Raw genomic sequence first — 20,630 nt, forward strand, 5'->3', positions numbered from 1 at the left:
GAGGATATGATCGTATTTTCTTATATGGTACACGAAACGGTAACATGAATTTTGGACTTTCTGGATTTTGGTTTTGTTTCGAACGGATAGATTTGGTCCGAAAATTACGTCGCAGTAGTCCAGTAAAGGAAAGATAAGTGATTGGATTAGTCTCATTTTAATCTCTGTTTTTAGGCATTCTTTAAAGCTGTACAGCGATCTTAGCACGGCGTAAGCTTTTTTAATTTGTTCTTGTACATGAATATCCCAGTTAAGGTGTTCATCGAAAATGACGCCTAGATTTTTCACATTTGTTGAATAAGGGATTATAGCTGTGTCTAGTTTGATGCATATCTCGTTAGGATTTATCAGAGAGAGACTATTTCGGGAACCAATAAGAGAGAAAGTTGATTTTTGTGGGTTTATTTTTAGACCGTTACTTTTACACCAGGTATTTATGTTGGATAAATCATCATTGAGCAAAGCTAAGGCTGTATCCGGCGATTTCGGTGGAAAAGGAATTTGTAGTTGAGTGTCATCTGCGTAAAAATGAACTTTACTGTGATTGATTACGGTAGGTAAGTCGGCTGTAAAAATGGTATAGAGGAGAGGGGCTAGAATGGATCCCTGTGGGACACCAGTTTCCAATGGCAGGGTGCGAGAGAGAGGGGGCGTGGCAGCATTTATGAATACTCTCTGTTGTCTGTTGTTCAGATACGATCTAAACCATCGGAGAGCGGGAGGTGAAAAATTGTAGTATTTTAATTTGCTCAAGAGCAGGTCATGATGGACACTGTCAAAGGCTTTAGTGAGATCCAGTAATACTAACGCTACTGCCATTCTCTTGTCGATTGATCGTAATAAATCGTCAGTTACTTTAAGTAAAGCCGTTGCCGTGCTGTGTGAGGGACGGAAACCGGATTGACATTTCGGAAGCAGATCTAGGTCATTAACGTGTTTACGAGTTTGCTTGTTAACAATTTTTTCAGTGATTTTGGAAAATATAGGTAAGAGACTTATTGGCCGAAGGTCATTCAGGGACGTTATTACTTTTTTCTTTGGTATCGGAACAACACGTGCTATCTTCCAGCTGGTCGGGTATTGTCCAGTCCGGAATGAGAAATTTACGATGTGCGTCAGAGGACGTAAGATGTGCGGTAATAACAGTTTAATCATTTTTATAGATATTCCATCATTACCAAATGCATTGGATGATATTTCGTTTATAGCTTTCATTGTTTCGGCTTCGTTTATTTCTTGCAGGTGGAAAGTTTGAGCGCTTTCGTTAAAAGTGTTGCCATCAAAGAACTCTCGAGTTTTGTTAACGGCATCTTCTAAGACATTCGCTTTGCTGCATACGCTAGAAAAATGCCGGTTAATTGAATCTACGTTTCTCAGGTCGTAAGGTATCTCGTTGTTCATATTTTCACTATATACACCCCACGTTTTTATTTTTTTCCACAACTCTTTGCTGTTATTGCTGCATCGGAGGTGATGATTAAAATATGCTTTCTTTTCTTGCCGTTGGACCGAGGTGGTGAAGTTTCTCAGTTCTTTGTAATAGTCCCAGTTTGCCTGGGATTTTGTGCGCTTATATTTTATTAGGGCATTGTCACGGAGTTTCATGAGCAGTTTTGTATTTTCGGATATCCACGGAGAGTTTTTTGATTTTATTAATTTAGTTTCAAGGGGCGCATGCTTGTCGAAGAGATTTATTACGTTTTGAGTAACGAAGTGAACTTTATCATCGATGTTGTCGAAGTTATCAATTTGCATCCATTCAATTGTTGATGATGATGATACCCTATCGAATATCTCTTTGTCGAGGGTAGAGAAGTTTCTAGATTTGATAAACTGTTTAATTAATTTTGGTTTTTCGATGGCAAGTGTCGCGTTTACTAGACAGTGGTCGGACGTTCCGACGGGAGCGGTTACGTTAAATGAGCGTACAAGATCCGGGTCATCCGTTATTACCACATCGAGGAGTGATCGGGTGGTTGCCGTTATTCTGGTTGGTCGGTTAATGATCTGGACCATGCCGAAAGAGTCGATTATTGATTGTAAATATACTGTTTCTGGTTTATGGGGAGAAAGGAAATCTGCGTTTACGTCGCCTAAAATAAGTAATTTGTGAACGAGTGGAAAAACTTCCGAGATCGTCGTTTCTAGGCGCGATAATTTTGTATACGATATATTAGGGGCTTTGTACACACCAATTATTCCCAGAGTTAGATGCTGGAGCTTCACAGTTACGCTAATCATTTCGACTTCGTCGTCATTTTCGTTGCAAGAGGGAATGATCTTGACATTTAGGTCTTTACGGTAATACAAGATTAGGCCACCCCCACCCTTTGTTGTTCTATCTTTTTTTATTGCTGCATAACCCGGTATGGAAAAAGTCGAGGCGAGGGCTTCGCGGAAAGACCAGCTCTCGGTGACCAGGAAGATATCGAAACCCGACTCGAGCACCGTGGTCGCCAACTCCTCTAATTTTGGTGACGACAAGGACCTGACGTTCGCTTGAGCGAGGGTCAGGAAGGGTGGCCTTGGGGGGCGATGACCGGGAGGGAGGAAACCGTTAGTTGCAGGAATTTCAGGCGGTGGAGTCGACATCAGGGAGAAAACAAAGACAGGGGTACCATTTGTTGCGAGCTTGAAGGAAATCGAACCTTCCCTTCCATAACGTCGTAGCGTATTTTAGCATTATTTCAAATATGAATGTAGGTGCAAATTGGGAGAAGAAAGACATAAGGAAATTCGGGTACTTACATGTTGCCTTCTTGTGAAGTCTTGGATGTTCGTGAATCACAGGTATATTTGACGCTAAAACATCACTCAAAGAAAAATTTATGAAATAATCACTTGCACACGTAATCATAATCACACGCAGAGAAACATAAACATTCGCATAAAGGGTTATGGTTGACACACAAGACACACACAATGGACATAATAGGGAAACGATTTCAAACACACGTTCATAATACATATAACTAAGAAATAAAATGAGGATGGTCATCACGGATATACACTTTGATTATACACTTAAGTTTGTGGGAAAAAAAACTAATAATAATAATAATAATAAAAAGATATAGAATGATAAAAATAAAAGAAATATTAAAAGTATTTCAATGTAAACCGGTTACTAATGTTAAAATGGTTAAGGAGTCCGAGCAGTCTTGTTTGTGGGTCTAGTCTTTTGAGGGGTAAGGCTCAGGGGCCAATCGGGATAGTTCCTTCATTCATTCATCCTTATCAGGATGAAGATAAGTTGGGAAAAGTGTTAGTAGATTGTATGGATTTGTGCAACTTTACTGTAATTAATGACGGGTCTGCTACGTATATAGGAAGATTAGGTACTCAGCCAACAGCTATAGATTTAACGTTAATGTCAGATGATAAATGTGGTCAATTTCAGTGGGAAACAGACAGTGATCAAAGAACCAGTGACCATTATCCATGTTTCTTTTATACTGATACTAATTCAGTGAGATCTTTCACTTTTCCGCTCAGAAAATGAAATGTTAACGAAGCTGATTGGAATAAATATTCTAAATTACTTACAATATTATTTAATAATACAGATTTAAATAATATTGATGAGAGTACATATGATTATTTTGTAGATTCTGTTAGTATTGTTATGGACAGATCATGTACAAGGGCAAAAGAGGAAGTTGTAAAAATGTATCCAATAGTACACTGGTGGAATAAAGATTGCCAAAATTTTAAAATATAGAGAATTGAAGCTACAAAAGTTTATAAAAAATACCAAATCAGGAAACTTGAATTAATTATAAGAAAGCAATAGCGCAGGCCAAGAAAAGTTATATCAGTGCAAAAAGACAATCGTGGGCAAAGTATTGTGAAGACATAAATAACAAAGAGTGTATCAGTACCGTGTGGGCAAAATTTAAATCAATCAACCCCTCGATTAATACCACTCAAAGAAACCTGGAAAGATGAATTTATTATGAAGGTAACATATTATAATAAACACGAACCTGCAATGCCCCTGATGAAATTTTCTCTTTCAGTCCTAAAGATAGACATTCACAAGGATTATACACCAATATCATGATCGATGAAATAAGAGACATAATAATTAGAGCCAATGACACAACTCCAGGAAAAGATGGAATATCATACTCGATGATTCAAAATTTGCCGGAATTTGGTATAATTTATATCATATATCTTTGTAACATCTACAACTATATAATGAATTCAGGAAATGTTCCGGGGGTGTAAGGGGTGACCTTCCACGTAGTACAACAAAATGTCAACCTCACTTCCACGGTAGTACACCCTGGACTGAAGACTAACGAGGCTCTGCCGACTGGCCCCATGGCCAGTATAATTTTGTTTGATTTTGTCCTTATGTGTGCTGAGTGCCCGTTTACAGCCTCAGTTTTTAATAGAAGTCAGAACATTTTAAGATTTTTAATTATGCAACGTTAGCGTTGTTCTTTGGAATGATAAGGGGCTGGCCCCCACATAATGTGACGGGAGCAAAATAGCCTAAGTGCTGACGCTCCCACAATTTTAAAATCAAATTCAAAGGAAATGTTCCGCAATCGTGGTACACTCAAATGATTTTACCAATATTGAAACCTTGCAAAAGCCCACATAATGGAGAATCTTATAGAGAGATAGCTTTGTCTTCAGTACTGGGGAAAATTTTTGAAAAATTAATAGTAAAGAGAATTAGTTGGCATATAGTGGGACAGGGTTCATTTTCAAGGCTTCAAGTTGGATTTAGGAAGGACATGGGGTGTACAGATGCGTTGGCAATGTTATCATCAAAAATTTATGATACAATAAAAAGGAAAATTATTATTGCTGCTTTTTTTAGATATTAAAGGGGCATATGATAATGTAAATATAAATAAATTATTAAATATTCTACAAAATCTGAAAATACCTTATATGCATCTAAAAACAATTTGGAATCTATTAAAAAATCGTTGTTTATATTTTTACTTTCACAATAAAGTTGAGGGTCCTAGATGGATAACAAGGGGACTTTCACAGGGAAGCCCTTTAAAAACTTTACTCTTTAATATACAGGGTGTATCAGAAGTCCCTTACCACCCCTTGTAAAATCCGCAGTGAGATATTTTCATGGAATTTGATATGGGCGATACAAAATAGGCCTAGGGGGACACCTTTTGGAGTATGTCACGGGAACTACCGCCATCTTGGTTCCGCCATCTTGAATTCAACTTTTTATTTAAAATGATAGTTGGGTCATGTGATACATGACCATAGGCTAGAATTTCGTCAGGATGTCAAATCTGAAATCAGATTTCATGTAACTTCATTTGGTGAAAAGTTATTGGCAACTGAAAGTGATGATTACCTGTTTGTTGCAGGTGCTGAACCATGCCGTTAACAACTGAGGAACGCATCCAGATCGTCAAACTGTAGGGTGGGAGAAGTGCCCGTGCAGTGGCTGCCGATTTCAACCTGCGTCATCCAGAACGTCACCCTGTGTCACATGTTGCAGTGGCACAGTTATTAACCAAATTCGAGGAGACCAAAACGGTCTTGGACAGACCGCGTAGTGGACGACATCGGACAGTCACGGATGAAGCAACAGCTACGGAAGTGCTGGCCTCCTTCTCGACGTCACCGCAGCGAAGCACACGTCGTATAGCAATGCAATGTGCTATGAGTCACAATTCAGTGTACAGGGTGCTACAGAGGCACAAGTGGCATCCGTATAAGGTGCAAATGCAGCAAGCAACACCTCTCCGAGGACGATCCAGATCGCCGCGTGCAGTTTTGCGAGTGGGCTATCGCGCAATTACGGCTAAATCCAAACGTCGCTATGCAGATACTCCATTCCGATGAAGCGAACTTCTACGTAAATGGGGAGGTGAATAGGCAAAACATGCGCTATTGGTCGCATGGCAACAGTTGAATGGCCTGCCCGATCACGAGACCTAACTCCAATGGACTTCTACCTTTGGGAACACGTTAAGGCTATGGTGTATGGTGTAAAAATTAGTGATCTTCGTCGTCTGGAACAGCGTATCACGGATGCATTTGAGCAAATTTCACCAGATAGCTTGCTCGTTGTCCACATACATTGGGAGAAGCGTCTGCAGACGTGCATTGCCCAGCAAGGACAACATGTGGAGCACATTCTGTAACAGGTAAACATCACTTTCAGTTGCCAATAACTTTTCACCAAATGAAGTTACATGAAATCTGATTTCAGATTTGACATCCTGACGAAATTCTAGCCTATGGTCATGTATCACATGACCCACCTATCTTTTTAAATAAGAAAGTTGAATTCAAGATGGCGGAACCAAGATGGCGGCCGTCCCCGTGACATACTCCAAAAGGTGTCCCCCTAGGCCTATTTTGTACCGCCCATATCAAATTCCATGAAAATACATCATTGCGGATTTTACAAGGGGTGGTAAGGGACTTCTGATACCCCCTGTATATTTAATGAATGTTCAAAGAATATGTCCTGAGCCATTTGGATTTATACAATATGCAGATGATTTATGTATATGTGAGAGTCTCAAGCAAGTAGATAAGGAGTCACCAACATGGAAGCGAAAATAATAGAGATGAAGACATTTCTTGAGAATATATCGTCAGAAAAATCAAAGCTGATTATATTTACTAAAATAGGAGCTCCGAAAAATGTGAATCAATACACAAAAGAAGTTACAATTTTCCCATAGAAAATACAGTAAAATATTTAGGCGTTATATTTGATAATAAATTAACATGGAAACCTCATGTAAAAATGTTAGTGAAAAAGACAGAAGTAATTTACAAGGTTTTTCGTTCTATGGCCACAACAAAATGGGGAAGTCATCCAAGTACCATGATGGATTTTTACAAAAAACTATTACAAACCAACAATAGAATACGGGATTATAGTCTTTAATACAGTTTCGGAACGTGTATTTCAACCTTTGGAAGTAATGCAGAGGAAAGTTCTTCGACAGTGTCTAGGACTGATGAAGAGTACTCTCAATGTTGCAGTATACATGGAAGCATGCGAATGGAACTTAAGTTATAGGAAAAGAGAAATGTCTATTAAATATCTGTTAAAAACAATGTCAGAAGTTAATCATCCATTTAACGACATTCTATTCGACTTGGTTGAATTATATGATACAGGCAAAATTAACAAGTGTGAAGATATAGGATGGGTGAAATTATATAATGAGTACTATGAGGATCATCAAAAATTATTGAAAGTAAGGAGTAAGCCCATATAAACTCTAGATTTTCCTGTTTGTGAATATAGAGATATTTATTTTCCCTGAACAATATACAAAATATACAATATACAGACGGTTCAAAAAGTAGTCAAAATGTAGGATGTTTTGTTTATGATGTACAGAAGAAGAAATCAATTATGATACATTTACCGGAAGATTTTTTCCATTTTTACAGCTGAAGCTTATGCAATTTGCCAAGCACTAATTTATACATATAAATTGCAAGAAAAATATATTAATATTAATGGATTCCAAAAAGTGTATTATATTCAATTCAGTCCAATTACGATTTATTATTTAAATGCTCCCCATACATTATTAACTGTGTAAAAACTTTACAAAATTTAAGGAGCAGGGGAAAGATAATTAATTTAACCTGGGTTAAAGCACATTGTCAAAATTTAGGAAATGATATGGCAGATTTGTATGAAAAAAAAGCTAGGGTAATTCAACCTGTACTGGAGCTGAAAACCTGGTACACAGACCTTCTACCGAGGGTGAAGAAAAAGTTTAAGGAAAACTGGAAGGAATGGTGCAAAGGTGAATTTCAAAATGCAGGCAGCTTTTATCAGATGATAGCTAATTTCAATAAAATCAAGTTTTGGTTTACAAAAGTTCAAGGTACAAGGAATGTGATAGTATTACTAAATCGTATTAGGTCAGGACATACAACTCCTAAAATTCATTTACAACAGATCCGGATTGTACAAAACCCAAACTGTACATGTGGCAACAAGGAAGATTTACACCATATCATATTTGAGCGTAATAGATACACACAAGAAAGAGAGACATTCTATAAAACTCTTATAAACTGTGAAAGTCCTCTTCCTCAGTGTTTGTAATCTTTGATTTGTGAACCTAACCTTACAGTTGGATATATATTGTTATCTTTTTTTTTTTTAGAAAATGTGGCTTAACTATTTAGTAGATTTTTTTATTGATAATGTCTTTTAATAATAGTGTACTAAAAAATTAAGTTTATGTACTACAGTACATTTATAGATATGGGAAAAACTGCTTAGTAAATCACAAGTAAAATTTCATCAAAAATAAATAAAAAAATGCACATAATCTTTCTCTTAGTGAAAACTTGACTTTTATTCTTATTTGACGAACGGAGATATTATTACCCAATACCCCGAGAGGCATCACGTGAATGCTACGACTCTTCATGTGTTCATTTTTATTGTGTTTTAGTTAAATAATCATGTTATTTTCACTGAAAGAGCGTGTCAATATTCAAATGTCAAACACCTTCTATCTTTGTCTTAAATAATTGCCTTTTCATAACATAAAAATTCACAGAAATTAAAATAAATTTCTTATTAAGTAAAGAGGCAGTATTTTATGTCTCACCCGTGACACAAAATTGTTCACTTTTAGCTATAAATCTGGGAAAGTATATATTAAGGGAAGTTATGTTTAATCAACAGTGTTTAATTTCGTAATTCATTGCACAGAAACTGCAAGAAAAAAGGTTGCTTAACTATCAGTAGAATAGTTACTTTAATGCCAAAAAATGTAGTCTGTGTTCCACCCGTGACAATGGATTGCCACATGTGTTTCTAAGTCTCTATGTCAATCGTTTATCTCACTCTGTCGTTTCCCTTTATCGCACTCAATTATTATTATTATTAATTTGTTCAGCACAGGATACATTCCCAATTATGTTGAACATAATACACTGTGAATAAATAACAAGAGAGAGAGAAAAAGAATAAATGGAAGTATGAACGTCTATGTACACAATATTTACATAAATGTTTGAACGTATTGTTGTGATTATCTCTTTGTCAGCACACTACGTGAGTCTGTGAACATATCGAAGTCTACAGTTCATTCATTTTCGGTTTCTTGCACTGTGTCGGCCTACATTACAGTTTATACAACCTTGGTGACAATGAAGTTCGACCAGAAAGGAATACGTGATTAAAGGCACAGAGGCATAGGCGGTGGAATGGGTGACCCGCAGAAGTGACGCATGTGTGTAAGAGGAGGCGTGTGAGCAGGCAAGAATCGTGATCCCAGCATGTTGCACCCAATGTCACGTAAAGAACGAAAACGGGGAACTATACGCGTGACATTGAACTTCGACCAGGCACCAGACCCATACGGCAAATTCCAGATAGTGGCGCATTCGACGGAAGCATGACGTACGGACACGATAAGGGAGTCCGCCGTATATAAGCGCGTGCTGTGCACCGAGGAACCGCAGTGCATCATCACCATGGCCAGAGGCAAACCTATTGACAACACCGAGAGGAGAAGAGTGGTGGAGTTGCAACGGGATGGACTCAGTGAACGGGAAATAGGGCGCCAACTGAACTTACCCAAGTCAACCGTCCACTGCATCATCAAACACCACCAAAATACGGGTACTACAGAGCCAGGTAAGGCCCCCGGTCGAAAACGCCTGCTGAGCGTGCGTGACCTACGGATATTTAGGCGCTATATCCAGACCAACAATCATGTTTCTGTGGCCGAATTACGACTGTGGACTCGAGAACGCTTTCACATTGAAGTGTCAACCAGAACCATTCGCCGTTACCTACAGCGATGCGGTTACCGAGTGTACAAGGCGAAACGTAAACCCTTCCTTTCCATGTTGAACAAAGGCAATCGACTACGGTGGGCACGAATGTACCGGGGATGGACATTTCGGCAGTGGAACAGGGTTTTCTGGACGGACGAATCCATTTTCAATGTTGTGTACGGGAAAATACGAAAAAAACAGAATGAAGCAAAATGTTATGCACGTCGGGTACAGAAACCTGCGTCAGTGATGGTATGGGGATGCATGACGTCATCTGGGGTTGGCCCACTACACGTCTGTGAGGGCATTGTGAATGCACACGCCTATACACGCATACCGGAGCGACATCTTCCCACAGTGCGAAGGCACCTGTTCCACAGGCGGCGTCTCATCTTTCAACACGACAATGCCAGGCCTCATACAGCGCGGCTGACAAGAGGATGGTTGACTCGCCATCACGTGCGAACTCTGCCATGGCCACCATCGAGTCCCGACCTCTCGCCCATTGAGAATGTGTGGTGTGTTCTTAAGCGACGTGTGCAACAGAGGGGACACACGACAGTGGCTGCTCTTATCGCCTGCCTGCAGGAGGAATGGTACCGCATCGATGTGGAATACCTTGAACGACTCGTACGCAGCATGCCCGGACGCATTGCCACAGTTATTCGCCGACGGGGCGGCGTCACACCATGGTAAACAGGATCCCCTCTAACAGTGGTCGAACTTCAATGTCACGTGTGGATGGACGAAAATGTTTTATTTTGTGTGGACACCATACATTGCTGCGTTGCAGCGGAAATTTATGTTTTCCTTTGTTCCATGTAGCCTGCTGAATAAAATATGTTCAGCATATGCATGTGTTCTCCTTCTTTCACAACGCACTCCTATATTTGTAACTGGTCGAACTTCATTGTCACTAAGATTGTACTTTCTAACAGTGCAGAACACTCACAGCCATGATTAATCAATTTCTGTAAAAAAAGTACATCACTGACGACTCTTCTGTTGAACTAAGTTTCCGGGCCGAAATGCTTGCATAAGGATGTATAGTTCTTTTTGTAATATTCAGTATTCACCTTGTAGCACAGCCATTTCACAAACTGCATTTGGAAGCACTATCCACTTCCTCTTGCCATGTTTTGTACTGTGGATTCCATATGGGACTGCAGTATTCCAGTATTGGACGAACGAGGGTGACGTATATTTTTATAACCGTAGGCACAGAAAAGTTAAACAGAAAATTTCTTCTAACGAAACCAACTAGCTTTTTACACTTTTCACCAAGCCTTGATAATGGGTGTTGAACGACAGGTCAGATGTGAAGTAGACACCGAGTTCAACGGCAACTCTCGTACGCGTCACCGTCGAGCTGCCAATTTTATACTCATGTGTAATGGTTGTTTTGTTTTTTTTGGTGAATGACATTACGTTGCACTTATTCACATTTATGATCATTCCCGTCTGCTTGCACTAGTTTTTGAAGGAGTTTAGGCCTTCCTGCAGCGTGTGGCAGTCATTCAATGAGCTGATTGGATAGTACAGTTTCATACGTCTGCGTACATTAGAATATTGACTTTTTGCAGGTGGCTCAAAATATCTTGACGAACAGAAGGAAAAGGTATGGGCCTAAATTTGATCGCTGGGGGACTCCCGACGCAACTCTTCTCTCGGCCGAGGAGAACCCGCTGTGTGCAATCAGAAAGATAGCTTGTTAGTAATTTGTGCAAGTTATCGGAGATTCCAACACTAACTAGTTTCTGGAGAAGGATGGAGGGGTTTAGTTATCGAATGCTTTGCTGAGGTCTGTGTAAATTATGTCCAACTGTCCTTTGTTGATTATACAGTCCGCTATGCTTCATGTTATCACTGCTAAGTTCGTGGTTGTGGATCTGCCTTGCACGAAACCATGCTGCTGAGTGGCTATGATAGTTCTTAGATTCCATCTGAGGTGATCGAAAATGAGTGATTCGAATACTTTGGAGAATATTGGCAGAAGGGAGATTGGACGGTAATTGCTGATATTGTGTTTGTCTCCTGATTTAAAAATTGGGGTCACGAGAGCTTTTTTCCATCGGCGGCGGAAGAAACCTGTTTCCAGGATTTTAATGTAGAGGATTACTAACGGGGGAGTGAGTTCATTTGCACAAGCAGAGATCAAGTGTGAGGGAAGAAGATCTGAACCTGTGGATTTGCCTTCCTGTACGCCCTTAAGCTTTGATGTAATTTCCCCACTTGTCAGTGTGAGTTGCGGTATCGCGAGCAGATTGTTAGTTTCCAGCGTGTTATCTATCAGCTATCATTATTAATATTACATATTTTTCTTTCTTTATTTCGCTCCATCCTATAATAGGGGAATGTAGACTATAATGACACACTCAGGTAAATTGACATAGTGCTTATTTCTCGGATGTGGAGGTCTACAGGCGAGGGCAATTCAGTCCTTCCGATCCACAGTGTGAAGAAATTGGAACCTGTGAAATGGCCAATGTGTACAACGAATGTGCTGTTGTTGACAAGTGATTTTGTGAAAAAGTAGGTGGAGAAGTTTTCTCTTGCAAGTAACGGGAAATGTATTTGCACATATTAAACTGTACACTATCAGATTAACAATAGGGATTTCTGTGCATAGTGTTCAATGGCTTAAACGAGAATGTACTGTCGCGTGGAATGTTCCATTTTCGTCTGAGAAAAGCAGTTCATAACATCTTTTCATGTTGCCGGGTAAAACGACACATAACTGATAAGCCTAAAATTACAGTATGTAATTTTACCCTAATAGTGAAAATGTGGAAACATTTATCTTTTACTTACCGTCGTCGCCTTGAAATCAAGGCGTCCCGGGTTCAATACCCGGTGGAGCCACATAGTGGTTCGAATACCACTTTAAATTGTAGGTCGAGTCCCGATTAGCCTTTCTGCGCATAAAGTGGACTTATTCAATCAAAATTACACAGTATGTAATTTTACCATCACTTACTATGTCATTTTAGGCGTACTATTTCAGTACTTGAAAAATTGCATCTTGCACTTCAAACGATTATTACTATTTTGTTCTTTGAGCATATATCGTTCTAATTATTTTTATATTGTAGCTAAATAATGTAACAATGGGTTACAATAAAATCAGCTTTCTAACCTGTAGTCTTGTCCTATTTTTAGGCGTTCTACAAAAAGTATGTCATTTTAGAACAATTTCTCCTATACATAATTCCACATGTATATAATTTGGTAAAGTCATGGAATAGGACCGCCTTAACAAACCTAAATATCAATAAATCGACAATTAATAAAGAGTAATGATTGGCCCCTCTATTCCCCATCTAAAAATATGATCGTTTCTCTTATAGTATAAAATTATGCAACTACCTAGAGACACTTAAAGCCTACCAGTAAGCGTTTATAAAACCTAACTGCTCGTAGCAGGTACAAAAATTATCCGCCTAAGCATGACCACCATGGTAAATTCGTCACCTGTTAAGAATGCTAATGATATTTCTTCCTTAACAAGCTGCGTGTGAAGATAAATCATGTAGTTTCTCAAGAAACGAAATAGCGATGAAAACGGAAATTGCCACCAGTGACGGATCTACAAATCTTGCCACCCCCGCAAAATATTACCAAAGGCCCCCTCTACCTTTACACACACACACACACACACATACACACATACACACAAACAAACATATACCGGGTGATCCAAAGTCCAGGAACGGTCACATATCGTGAGAAATACACATCGAATCTGAAAACGAAAAAATACTTGTTTAATAAAGTGAAAGAAAGCTATTCAATCATATAACACTTGATTTCCCACCCCCGCCCCATGGGGGTGGGGAGGGGGCAACTGTGAAATTTTAAATAGAAACCCCCATTTTGTATTGTAGAATCGGAAAGAGGGCTTCATTCCGAGTCCAACGAGCTATCAACCATTCTCCTAGCTCAATTAGGAAAGGAGATATGGTAATTAAAAAAAAAAGGTGAAAATTTCATAAAACCCCAAACATTTTCGGAATCTGCACGTCAAGACCTTTCAGTGGAGTGTATGGAAGGGGGTAGACTCTATTGAAAGGTTTGACGTGCAGATTCCAAATCTGCAATCGCTTTCACTCTACCTCAATTAGAGACAGAGCGCCCCCTGTTTTTTTTTGGGGGGGGCGAGAATTTAAAATCGCCATATCGCCGTTCCTAATTGAGCTAGGAGGATGGTTGATAGCTCGTTGGACTCAGAATGAAGTCCTCCTTTCGATTCTACAATACAAAATGGGGGTTTCCATTTAAAACTTCACAGTTGCCCAGGAGGCGGGAGTGGGGAATCAAGTGTGATATCATTGAATAGCTTTTTTTCACTTATTAAACACGTATTTTTTCTTTTTCCGATTCAATGTGTATTTCTCACGACATGTGACCGTTCCTGGACTTTTGGACCACCCGGTATATTGTATATACGTATATACAGGGTGGGCCAAAAGTCAGGTGACAGCATTGTCATAGGAAAGACTGGTGTGTTGGAGGTCCACTTTGGCTACATATGATGTTTGGGGGGAGGGGCAAACCCAAGGACACATGTGACAACCCCGGGCGCCATCTTGGAATCCGCCATCTTGAACGCAACTTAGGTTTCTTAAATGGAACCATAGGCATGTGGCATATCATTTCCAATTGTTTTCTCGTCAGGAGTTCAATGCCGCAAACCGTTTTGTCCTATCGGGACCCTTTTCTTAATTATGGCCTGTTTTATCTATGCAGGTATCACCGACTGAATGATGGTGCTGACGACCGAAGAACGTGTGGGGATCATCCTCATGTGCGGAAATCGGAGCTCGCGTGTGGTGGCTGCAGAGTTTAATGCATTACACCGCGATAATGAGCCCATTTCCCACAATGGTGTGGCCAAACTCATCAGCATATTCCGAAAGACGGGATCTGTGGCCGATAAAGCACGCAGTGGTCGGCCGAAAACTTCAACAGATGAGGCAACCACTATCGCTGCCCTCGCATCCTTCTCCAAAAGCCCCCAACGTAGCACCAGACGTATCGCCCTTGAATCTGGAGTTAGCCGAACGTCCATACGGAGGATACTTGCCGTTAACAAGTGGCACCCATACAAAATTCAGATGCACCAGCATCTGACAGAGAGCGATCCTGATCGTCGGGTACAGTTTGCCGAATGGGCGACGGAGGAACTGGAGACCAACCCGGATCTCCCTATGCAAGTGTTGTTCTCCGATGAGGCACTTTTTTACGTAAACGGAGAAGTGAACAAACAAAAGCACAGTTACTGGAGTGACAACAACCCACACTGGATTGATGCATCGTGGATCGTTGGTTCCGAGAAGGTTATGGTATGGTATGGTATTTTCGGCACGATGAACATTGGCCCATTTTTCATCTTCGGCACGCTGAACGCCTACCACTACCAACGACTGTTGGATGAGGAGACTTTTCCGTCGGTTTTGTCGGAGGACGGTTCATACCCAATGTTCTTCCAGCAGGATGGAGCTCCTCCCCACTACGGACATTGTGTACGGGACTACCTGGACCAGCAGTTCCCTGGGAAGTGGGTCGGGCGTCGGGGACCGGTAGAATGGCCCCCACGGTCACTGGACCTCACGCCTCTCGACTTCTACATGTGGGGCAGCAACAAGGCCATGGTTTACGCCGTGAAAATCCAGAATTTACAGAATCTGGTGCAGCGGATTGTGAATGCCTGTGCTGCTGTGCGTCCAGAGACATTGCTGGCTGTGCATGAGGACTAGAAGAGGCGTGTGGCACAAACCATTGTGCACGAGGGTGGTCATTTCAAGCATGTGTTGTGAGGAGACACAAAGAGGGAGACAGGCCATAATTAGGAAAAGGTTCACGATAGGACAAAACGGTTTGCGGCATTGAACTCCTGACGAAAAAACAATTGGAAATCATATGTCACATGCCTATGTTTCCATTTAAGAAACCTAAGTTGCGTTCAAGATGGCGGATTCCAAGATGGCGCCCGGGATGGTCACATGTGTTCTTGGGTTGGCCCCACCCCTCAAACATCACACGTGGCCAAAGTGGACCTCCAACACACCAGCCTTTCCTATGACAATGCTGTCACCTGACTTTTGGCCCACCCTGTACATACACATTTATAATGTCATTTATAATGTATGTTTGTGTGTGTGTGTAATTCTTGATCTCATGTTGACAAAGTCACATACAAGGACCTAGAGGGTGATTCAGAAGTCCTTTAACACCCCTATAAGAAGTAAAGGAGTTAGGCTGGGTTCAATTGGTCATGATAGGAACAGGTTAGGCTTAAGGGGAACCACATTAGTGAGTTCCAAGCGGACGTCCGCCATATTGAATTCAACTCATTTTTTTTTTTAAATGGGATGGGATGATGTGATTTAGATCTATCTGAATATGACATTGTTTTCTCGCACCTGGAAAATGATACATTTGTTACAATCATGCAGTCATAACTTTTCCCTGTTTAAAGATAGGTTGAAGAAACCATCAACACTGCAATTCTCGTGAAATTCTAGACTGATTTGATTCTAGTCTGAATGCCACGCGGGAGACCTGGGGTGGGTGATCTAAGGTCGTACCAAGATGGTCGACATCGAAAATATGTGGAGCCCTACCCCCATATACCCCTAATGTGCATCCATGGCGCTGTGCCATTCACAGGAACTTTAACTTTACCTTTACCTGTATATAATGTATTCTTTTCTGTATCCCTGAGTAACTAAGTTTATTTCTTACATACGCACATACGAATGGCAGAGGGCCCCTAAAGACTTACTTATCTCCGCCCCCCCCCCCCCCGCATTGCGGGATTTTTCAAAGCTTGTAAAAAGCGGCACTGATTGTCACAAATTATTGTGTGTAGCGGAAAAGGTTGTTGGTATGCAACTGAATAGTGGAAATAATAATAATAATAATCAAAAGACATTAATGCAAATAAAAGCTTACTTTATTATCAAATAATAATTATTATTATTATCTATCCTTGGATATACTCTTGAATTCAGTACACCAGATGAGTGAATACTTGCTCACCCTCATTAGTACTTTTACATTTCACATTATTTATGAACTGAAATGTATTATTATTCCATTTTGTTATTAACCTTATGCAAGGAAAATTTTCGAAAATTTAGAGGAATTTTGGTCCTGCAAATTACGTTTTTTGACGTCTCACTAAAAACTTCATTTCTTTAATTCGGAAAACACGTGGAACCATTTATTCTGTTTGAATTTTCCATACACATTTTCGAGCTATTTTTTCGCTTTAGTTATTATACTGGAGTACTAACCAATAGGCCTACTTGTTTATTTAAATATTGGCCATTCTCCAGGGAGGGTGAGGGAGGGGGTCAACACTAACCTGTCAAACCCTTTGGCGACACCCATAGTGATGGATATAATAACAATCACACATAGTGAAATATGCAATAATTATTCGAGTAATGACATGTAAGAAGCAGAATTCAACCGACCCTTATAGGTTGTTGCGCCTCTCCGATGCCGCAGTGGTAGCGTCTTCGGCTTGTAATAAAGAGGTCCCGGGTTCGATTCCCGGTGGAGGAACATAGTGGTTCGGATCCCACTTTAAACTGTAGGTCCAATCCCAATTAGGCTTACTGTGCATAAAGTGGACTTAAAACACCAAATCAATCAGTCAATCAATAAATTATAGGTTGTTGTCTAAACAAACAAGTCCAATAAGAACTGGAATAAATCACAATCACGAACATCGTCATAGCAACAAGAGAATGCATGCACATGAATAGTAACGGAAAAGATTGGAGAAGGAGGTAATTCCAAAATAAATAAATAAAATTAAACTTTTTGCATAGTAATGGGAAATAGCATAACCTATATTTTCAAAATTGTTAGGAGGTCTTTTCTAACGTAACGGCGGCCGATCTCCATGGTGGCAAGGGAAGCGGGGAGCGGGGAAGCGACCAATCCAGTACGATAAGAAACGCAGCAGCCTGTAGAACGAGGTTCACGTAACACTTCCTCCCGCCGTGTCGTAATTTTCGGCGCCACCGCTGCTGTCTGGTTGGTGTGCGGCGTAATCCCCGCTCCCCACTTCCCTTGCCAGCATGAGGACCGGCCGCCGTAACAGATAGAAAAGACCCATATTATATACTTCTTTGATCACATAGGAAAAGCATACATATATCTTTTAATATGCTAGTGCCTGAAATAATCTAAAAACACTTACTGAAATATTGGTATTGTTGTGTTTGCTAGTGTATCATTATAAACCAATGTTTCATGAAGACACTCATCTGCTGATGTCGGCTTCTTTTCATAGTTTATTTTTCCCGAAGCAATTGCCGTCTCGGTTCCCATTGACACCCAGGCAACCACAGCAAGTCCTGTTAAACCTCCAACCACTGCTCCCTGAAAATACAATAAACACTTTTTGTGTATTTAGTGCACAACAACGTTGCTTGACCACGAGAACAGATGCATTAAAAGTAGCTGCGTTAAGTTCCCCACAAACCACAAACAAACCCTTAGGTGTGTGTTAATTTATTTAGCAAACATCCTTCATACGGGTGTTTGATAAATCTAATTATTCAAATGGCGGCGTTGGTAGGGTGTGACGAAGTAACGCTGGTATATTCAGCATACAAGGTTGCCTCTATGGAACATAAGTGACATTGTCAAAGAAATAGTTGAATCCGAAACACTGCGCATGCTGTTCCCCTTTATGACATGGCGAGATATCTCTTCCTAAGCCACGAAACATGTGCGCGGTGCCACCATGCAAACTTTCACAACGTACGGATGACATTAAGGCAAAAGACGTATCTTAATAAAATTTTCCTGCTTGACATGTCGTCTCGACTGTGCAGATCTCGAAATATATCCTGAATATATGAAACCAGGAAGCACATGCTCACTTGAAAAGTCAATAAGATAACCGCTTGTTATGTCTAAATATGTCGCAAAGTAATGTAAATTTATTTTAAATAAATTCCTCAAATGTGATACCAAAGTTTGGAAGGAGATCAAGTGTTTCGGACATAAAGTATGGTGTTGTTTATGTTTTACAGACTTGTCTGGTCTCAGTTTCATACTTAATCACAAGAATACCTACGAATAATGTATCTGGTAAAATTAAATGAAATATCAATTCATGCATGAAATGGAGAAAATATATACATTCTGCTTAGAGTGATGAAATATTAAAAGTTATAAAATATATAATTTCATGGGTAGAAAAATTCCCCCAATTTATTTTCTGTCAATTGTGGAAATATTTAGTTTCGGAAAATTCCATTTGAAAACTTGAAAAGGTAAGAAAGTCAGTCCCATAGTCTTCAGATGCAGATTTATATATTATCTTCCAATTCACTATTTCTTAAGAAAAATGTACCCCTCCCGCACTCTACACATAGGGGTATTAGTCTGCAGCGCGATTTCTTGAAACTAAACTTGATCTGAATCCCCTTTTTAACCTACATTAAAACAAAAATCTTGAAAAAGGTTTCCAAAAACGCAGATTAAGTTTTTCAAGGATCAGTTTTCAGCTTTTTGTGCGATTCCTCAAAATATCCAGATTTTCTTGGGTTATTTTTTAATTAAAACCTGATTTGTAAAGTATATGAATATTCAACAGACTTAGTAAGTACATATGTATTTTCAACAGAATCTGATATTTACACTGATGTACGATATACCGCTTTCCGATATATTCCTAATGCCAAAGGATAGGGGCAAGTGGGGTGATGTAACCGTTTAACCAGTCCATCGACCGTATATTTGGTGAAGTTAGGAGGCGACAGGCGTTATGTATAACGGGAATTTCGACGTACCTTCGATGGTTTCCTACACTTGAGAGTTTTTGTTTAAAATCTACCTTATTAAAGATAAGATAATTCGAACTCGACCTACAGCTTAAAGGGGGATCCGAACCACTATGTGTCTCCGACAGGTATCGAACCTGGGATCCCCTGGTTTCCTGTTTTTGTTCACATCGTTTCGCCACTGGTAACGAGAGTCCTCCCCAGGATTTCATATCAGGTATCCATTAAAATGTCAGAATTGACAAGAAAGCGCAGGCGAATACACATTAAAAAGGCGTAATTACCATGGTCTGATTTGATTGTTATTACTTAGCGACGATTGTCTATCACTTGTAGCTAGGATGAGGATGAGTGACGATATGATGAAATTGATGAAGGTACGCTCATCCGTTCTATCCCTGCGCAGGCTGGAATTCAAATCTGTGTCTCTTATACCATCCACTCTACCGCGGGGGGGGGGGGGGGGGGGTGAACATATTGTTTTACTATCTTAATAAGCTCTCAGATGTTTACCAATAGCTCGATGAAAAATTATTCGTGTAATGCGTTTTCTTTAATTTAAAACTGGCATGCAGTACTATTTTTTACTACATATGCTTACAACTGAAGACCAAATTTCTAATTTTCTGTATCAAGTAGATCGCAGATCAACATCATACTAATTAATGGCTAAAATCCAACTCTAAGAGAATTAATATTTTCAGTGACATATAGATTAGAAAAAGAAGGAAGTATATTTATTTTCATTGCTAACGTGAATAAGATTGGAGTAATAATTAAAACTGGTTAGCATTAATAACACATTTTAACTGATTAACTGACTTTTGCCTATTGTAACATTATAAGGGGTGTTTCAGAAATATTTTCATTTTTGAATCCGCCCTCTTTGCACATTACCGAGAAATGAGATAGATCGCAAACGCTTGGCAACATTGTTAATATTTAGTTGCCATGGAGTGCTTTAAGGGGCAGCAACGTGCTTTTTGTGTTCGTGCGTTTTATAAAAATAATGATTCTTAGGTTATTGTGCGTCGTTTGTACCGGCAT

At 39.8% G+C, this 20,630-nt stretch overlaps 1 protein-coding gene across 1 annotated transcript in view; it reads right to left on the reverse strand.

Annotated features, from left to right (window-relative positions):
• Nucleotides 1-20,630, reverse strand: part of LOC145978436 (sodium-coupled monocarboxylate transporter 2-like) — a 107,651-nt gene that overhangs the window by 8,367 nt on the left and 78,654 nt on the right. The window contains exon 13 of the mRNA XM_083111076.1: nt 17,990-18,171. Within this exon, the coding sequence (XP_082967202.1) occupies nt 17,990-18,171 (182 nt within the window). The remainder of the gene's footprint in view (nt 1-17,989; nt 18,172-20,630) is intronic.

This window comes from Lepisma saccharinum, chromosome 24, assembly GCF_977018435.1.
Source record: "Lepisma saccharinum chromosome 24, izLepSacc3.1, whole genome shotgun sequence".
NCBI lineage: Eukaryota > Metazoa > Arthropoda > Insecta > Zygentoma > Lepismatidae > Lepisma > Lepisma saccharinum.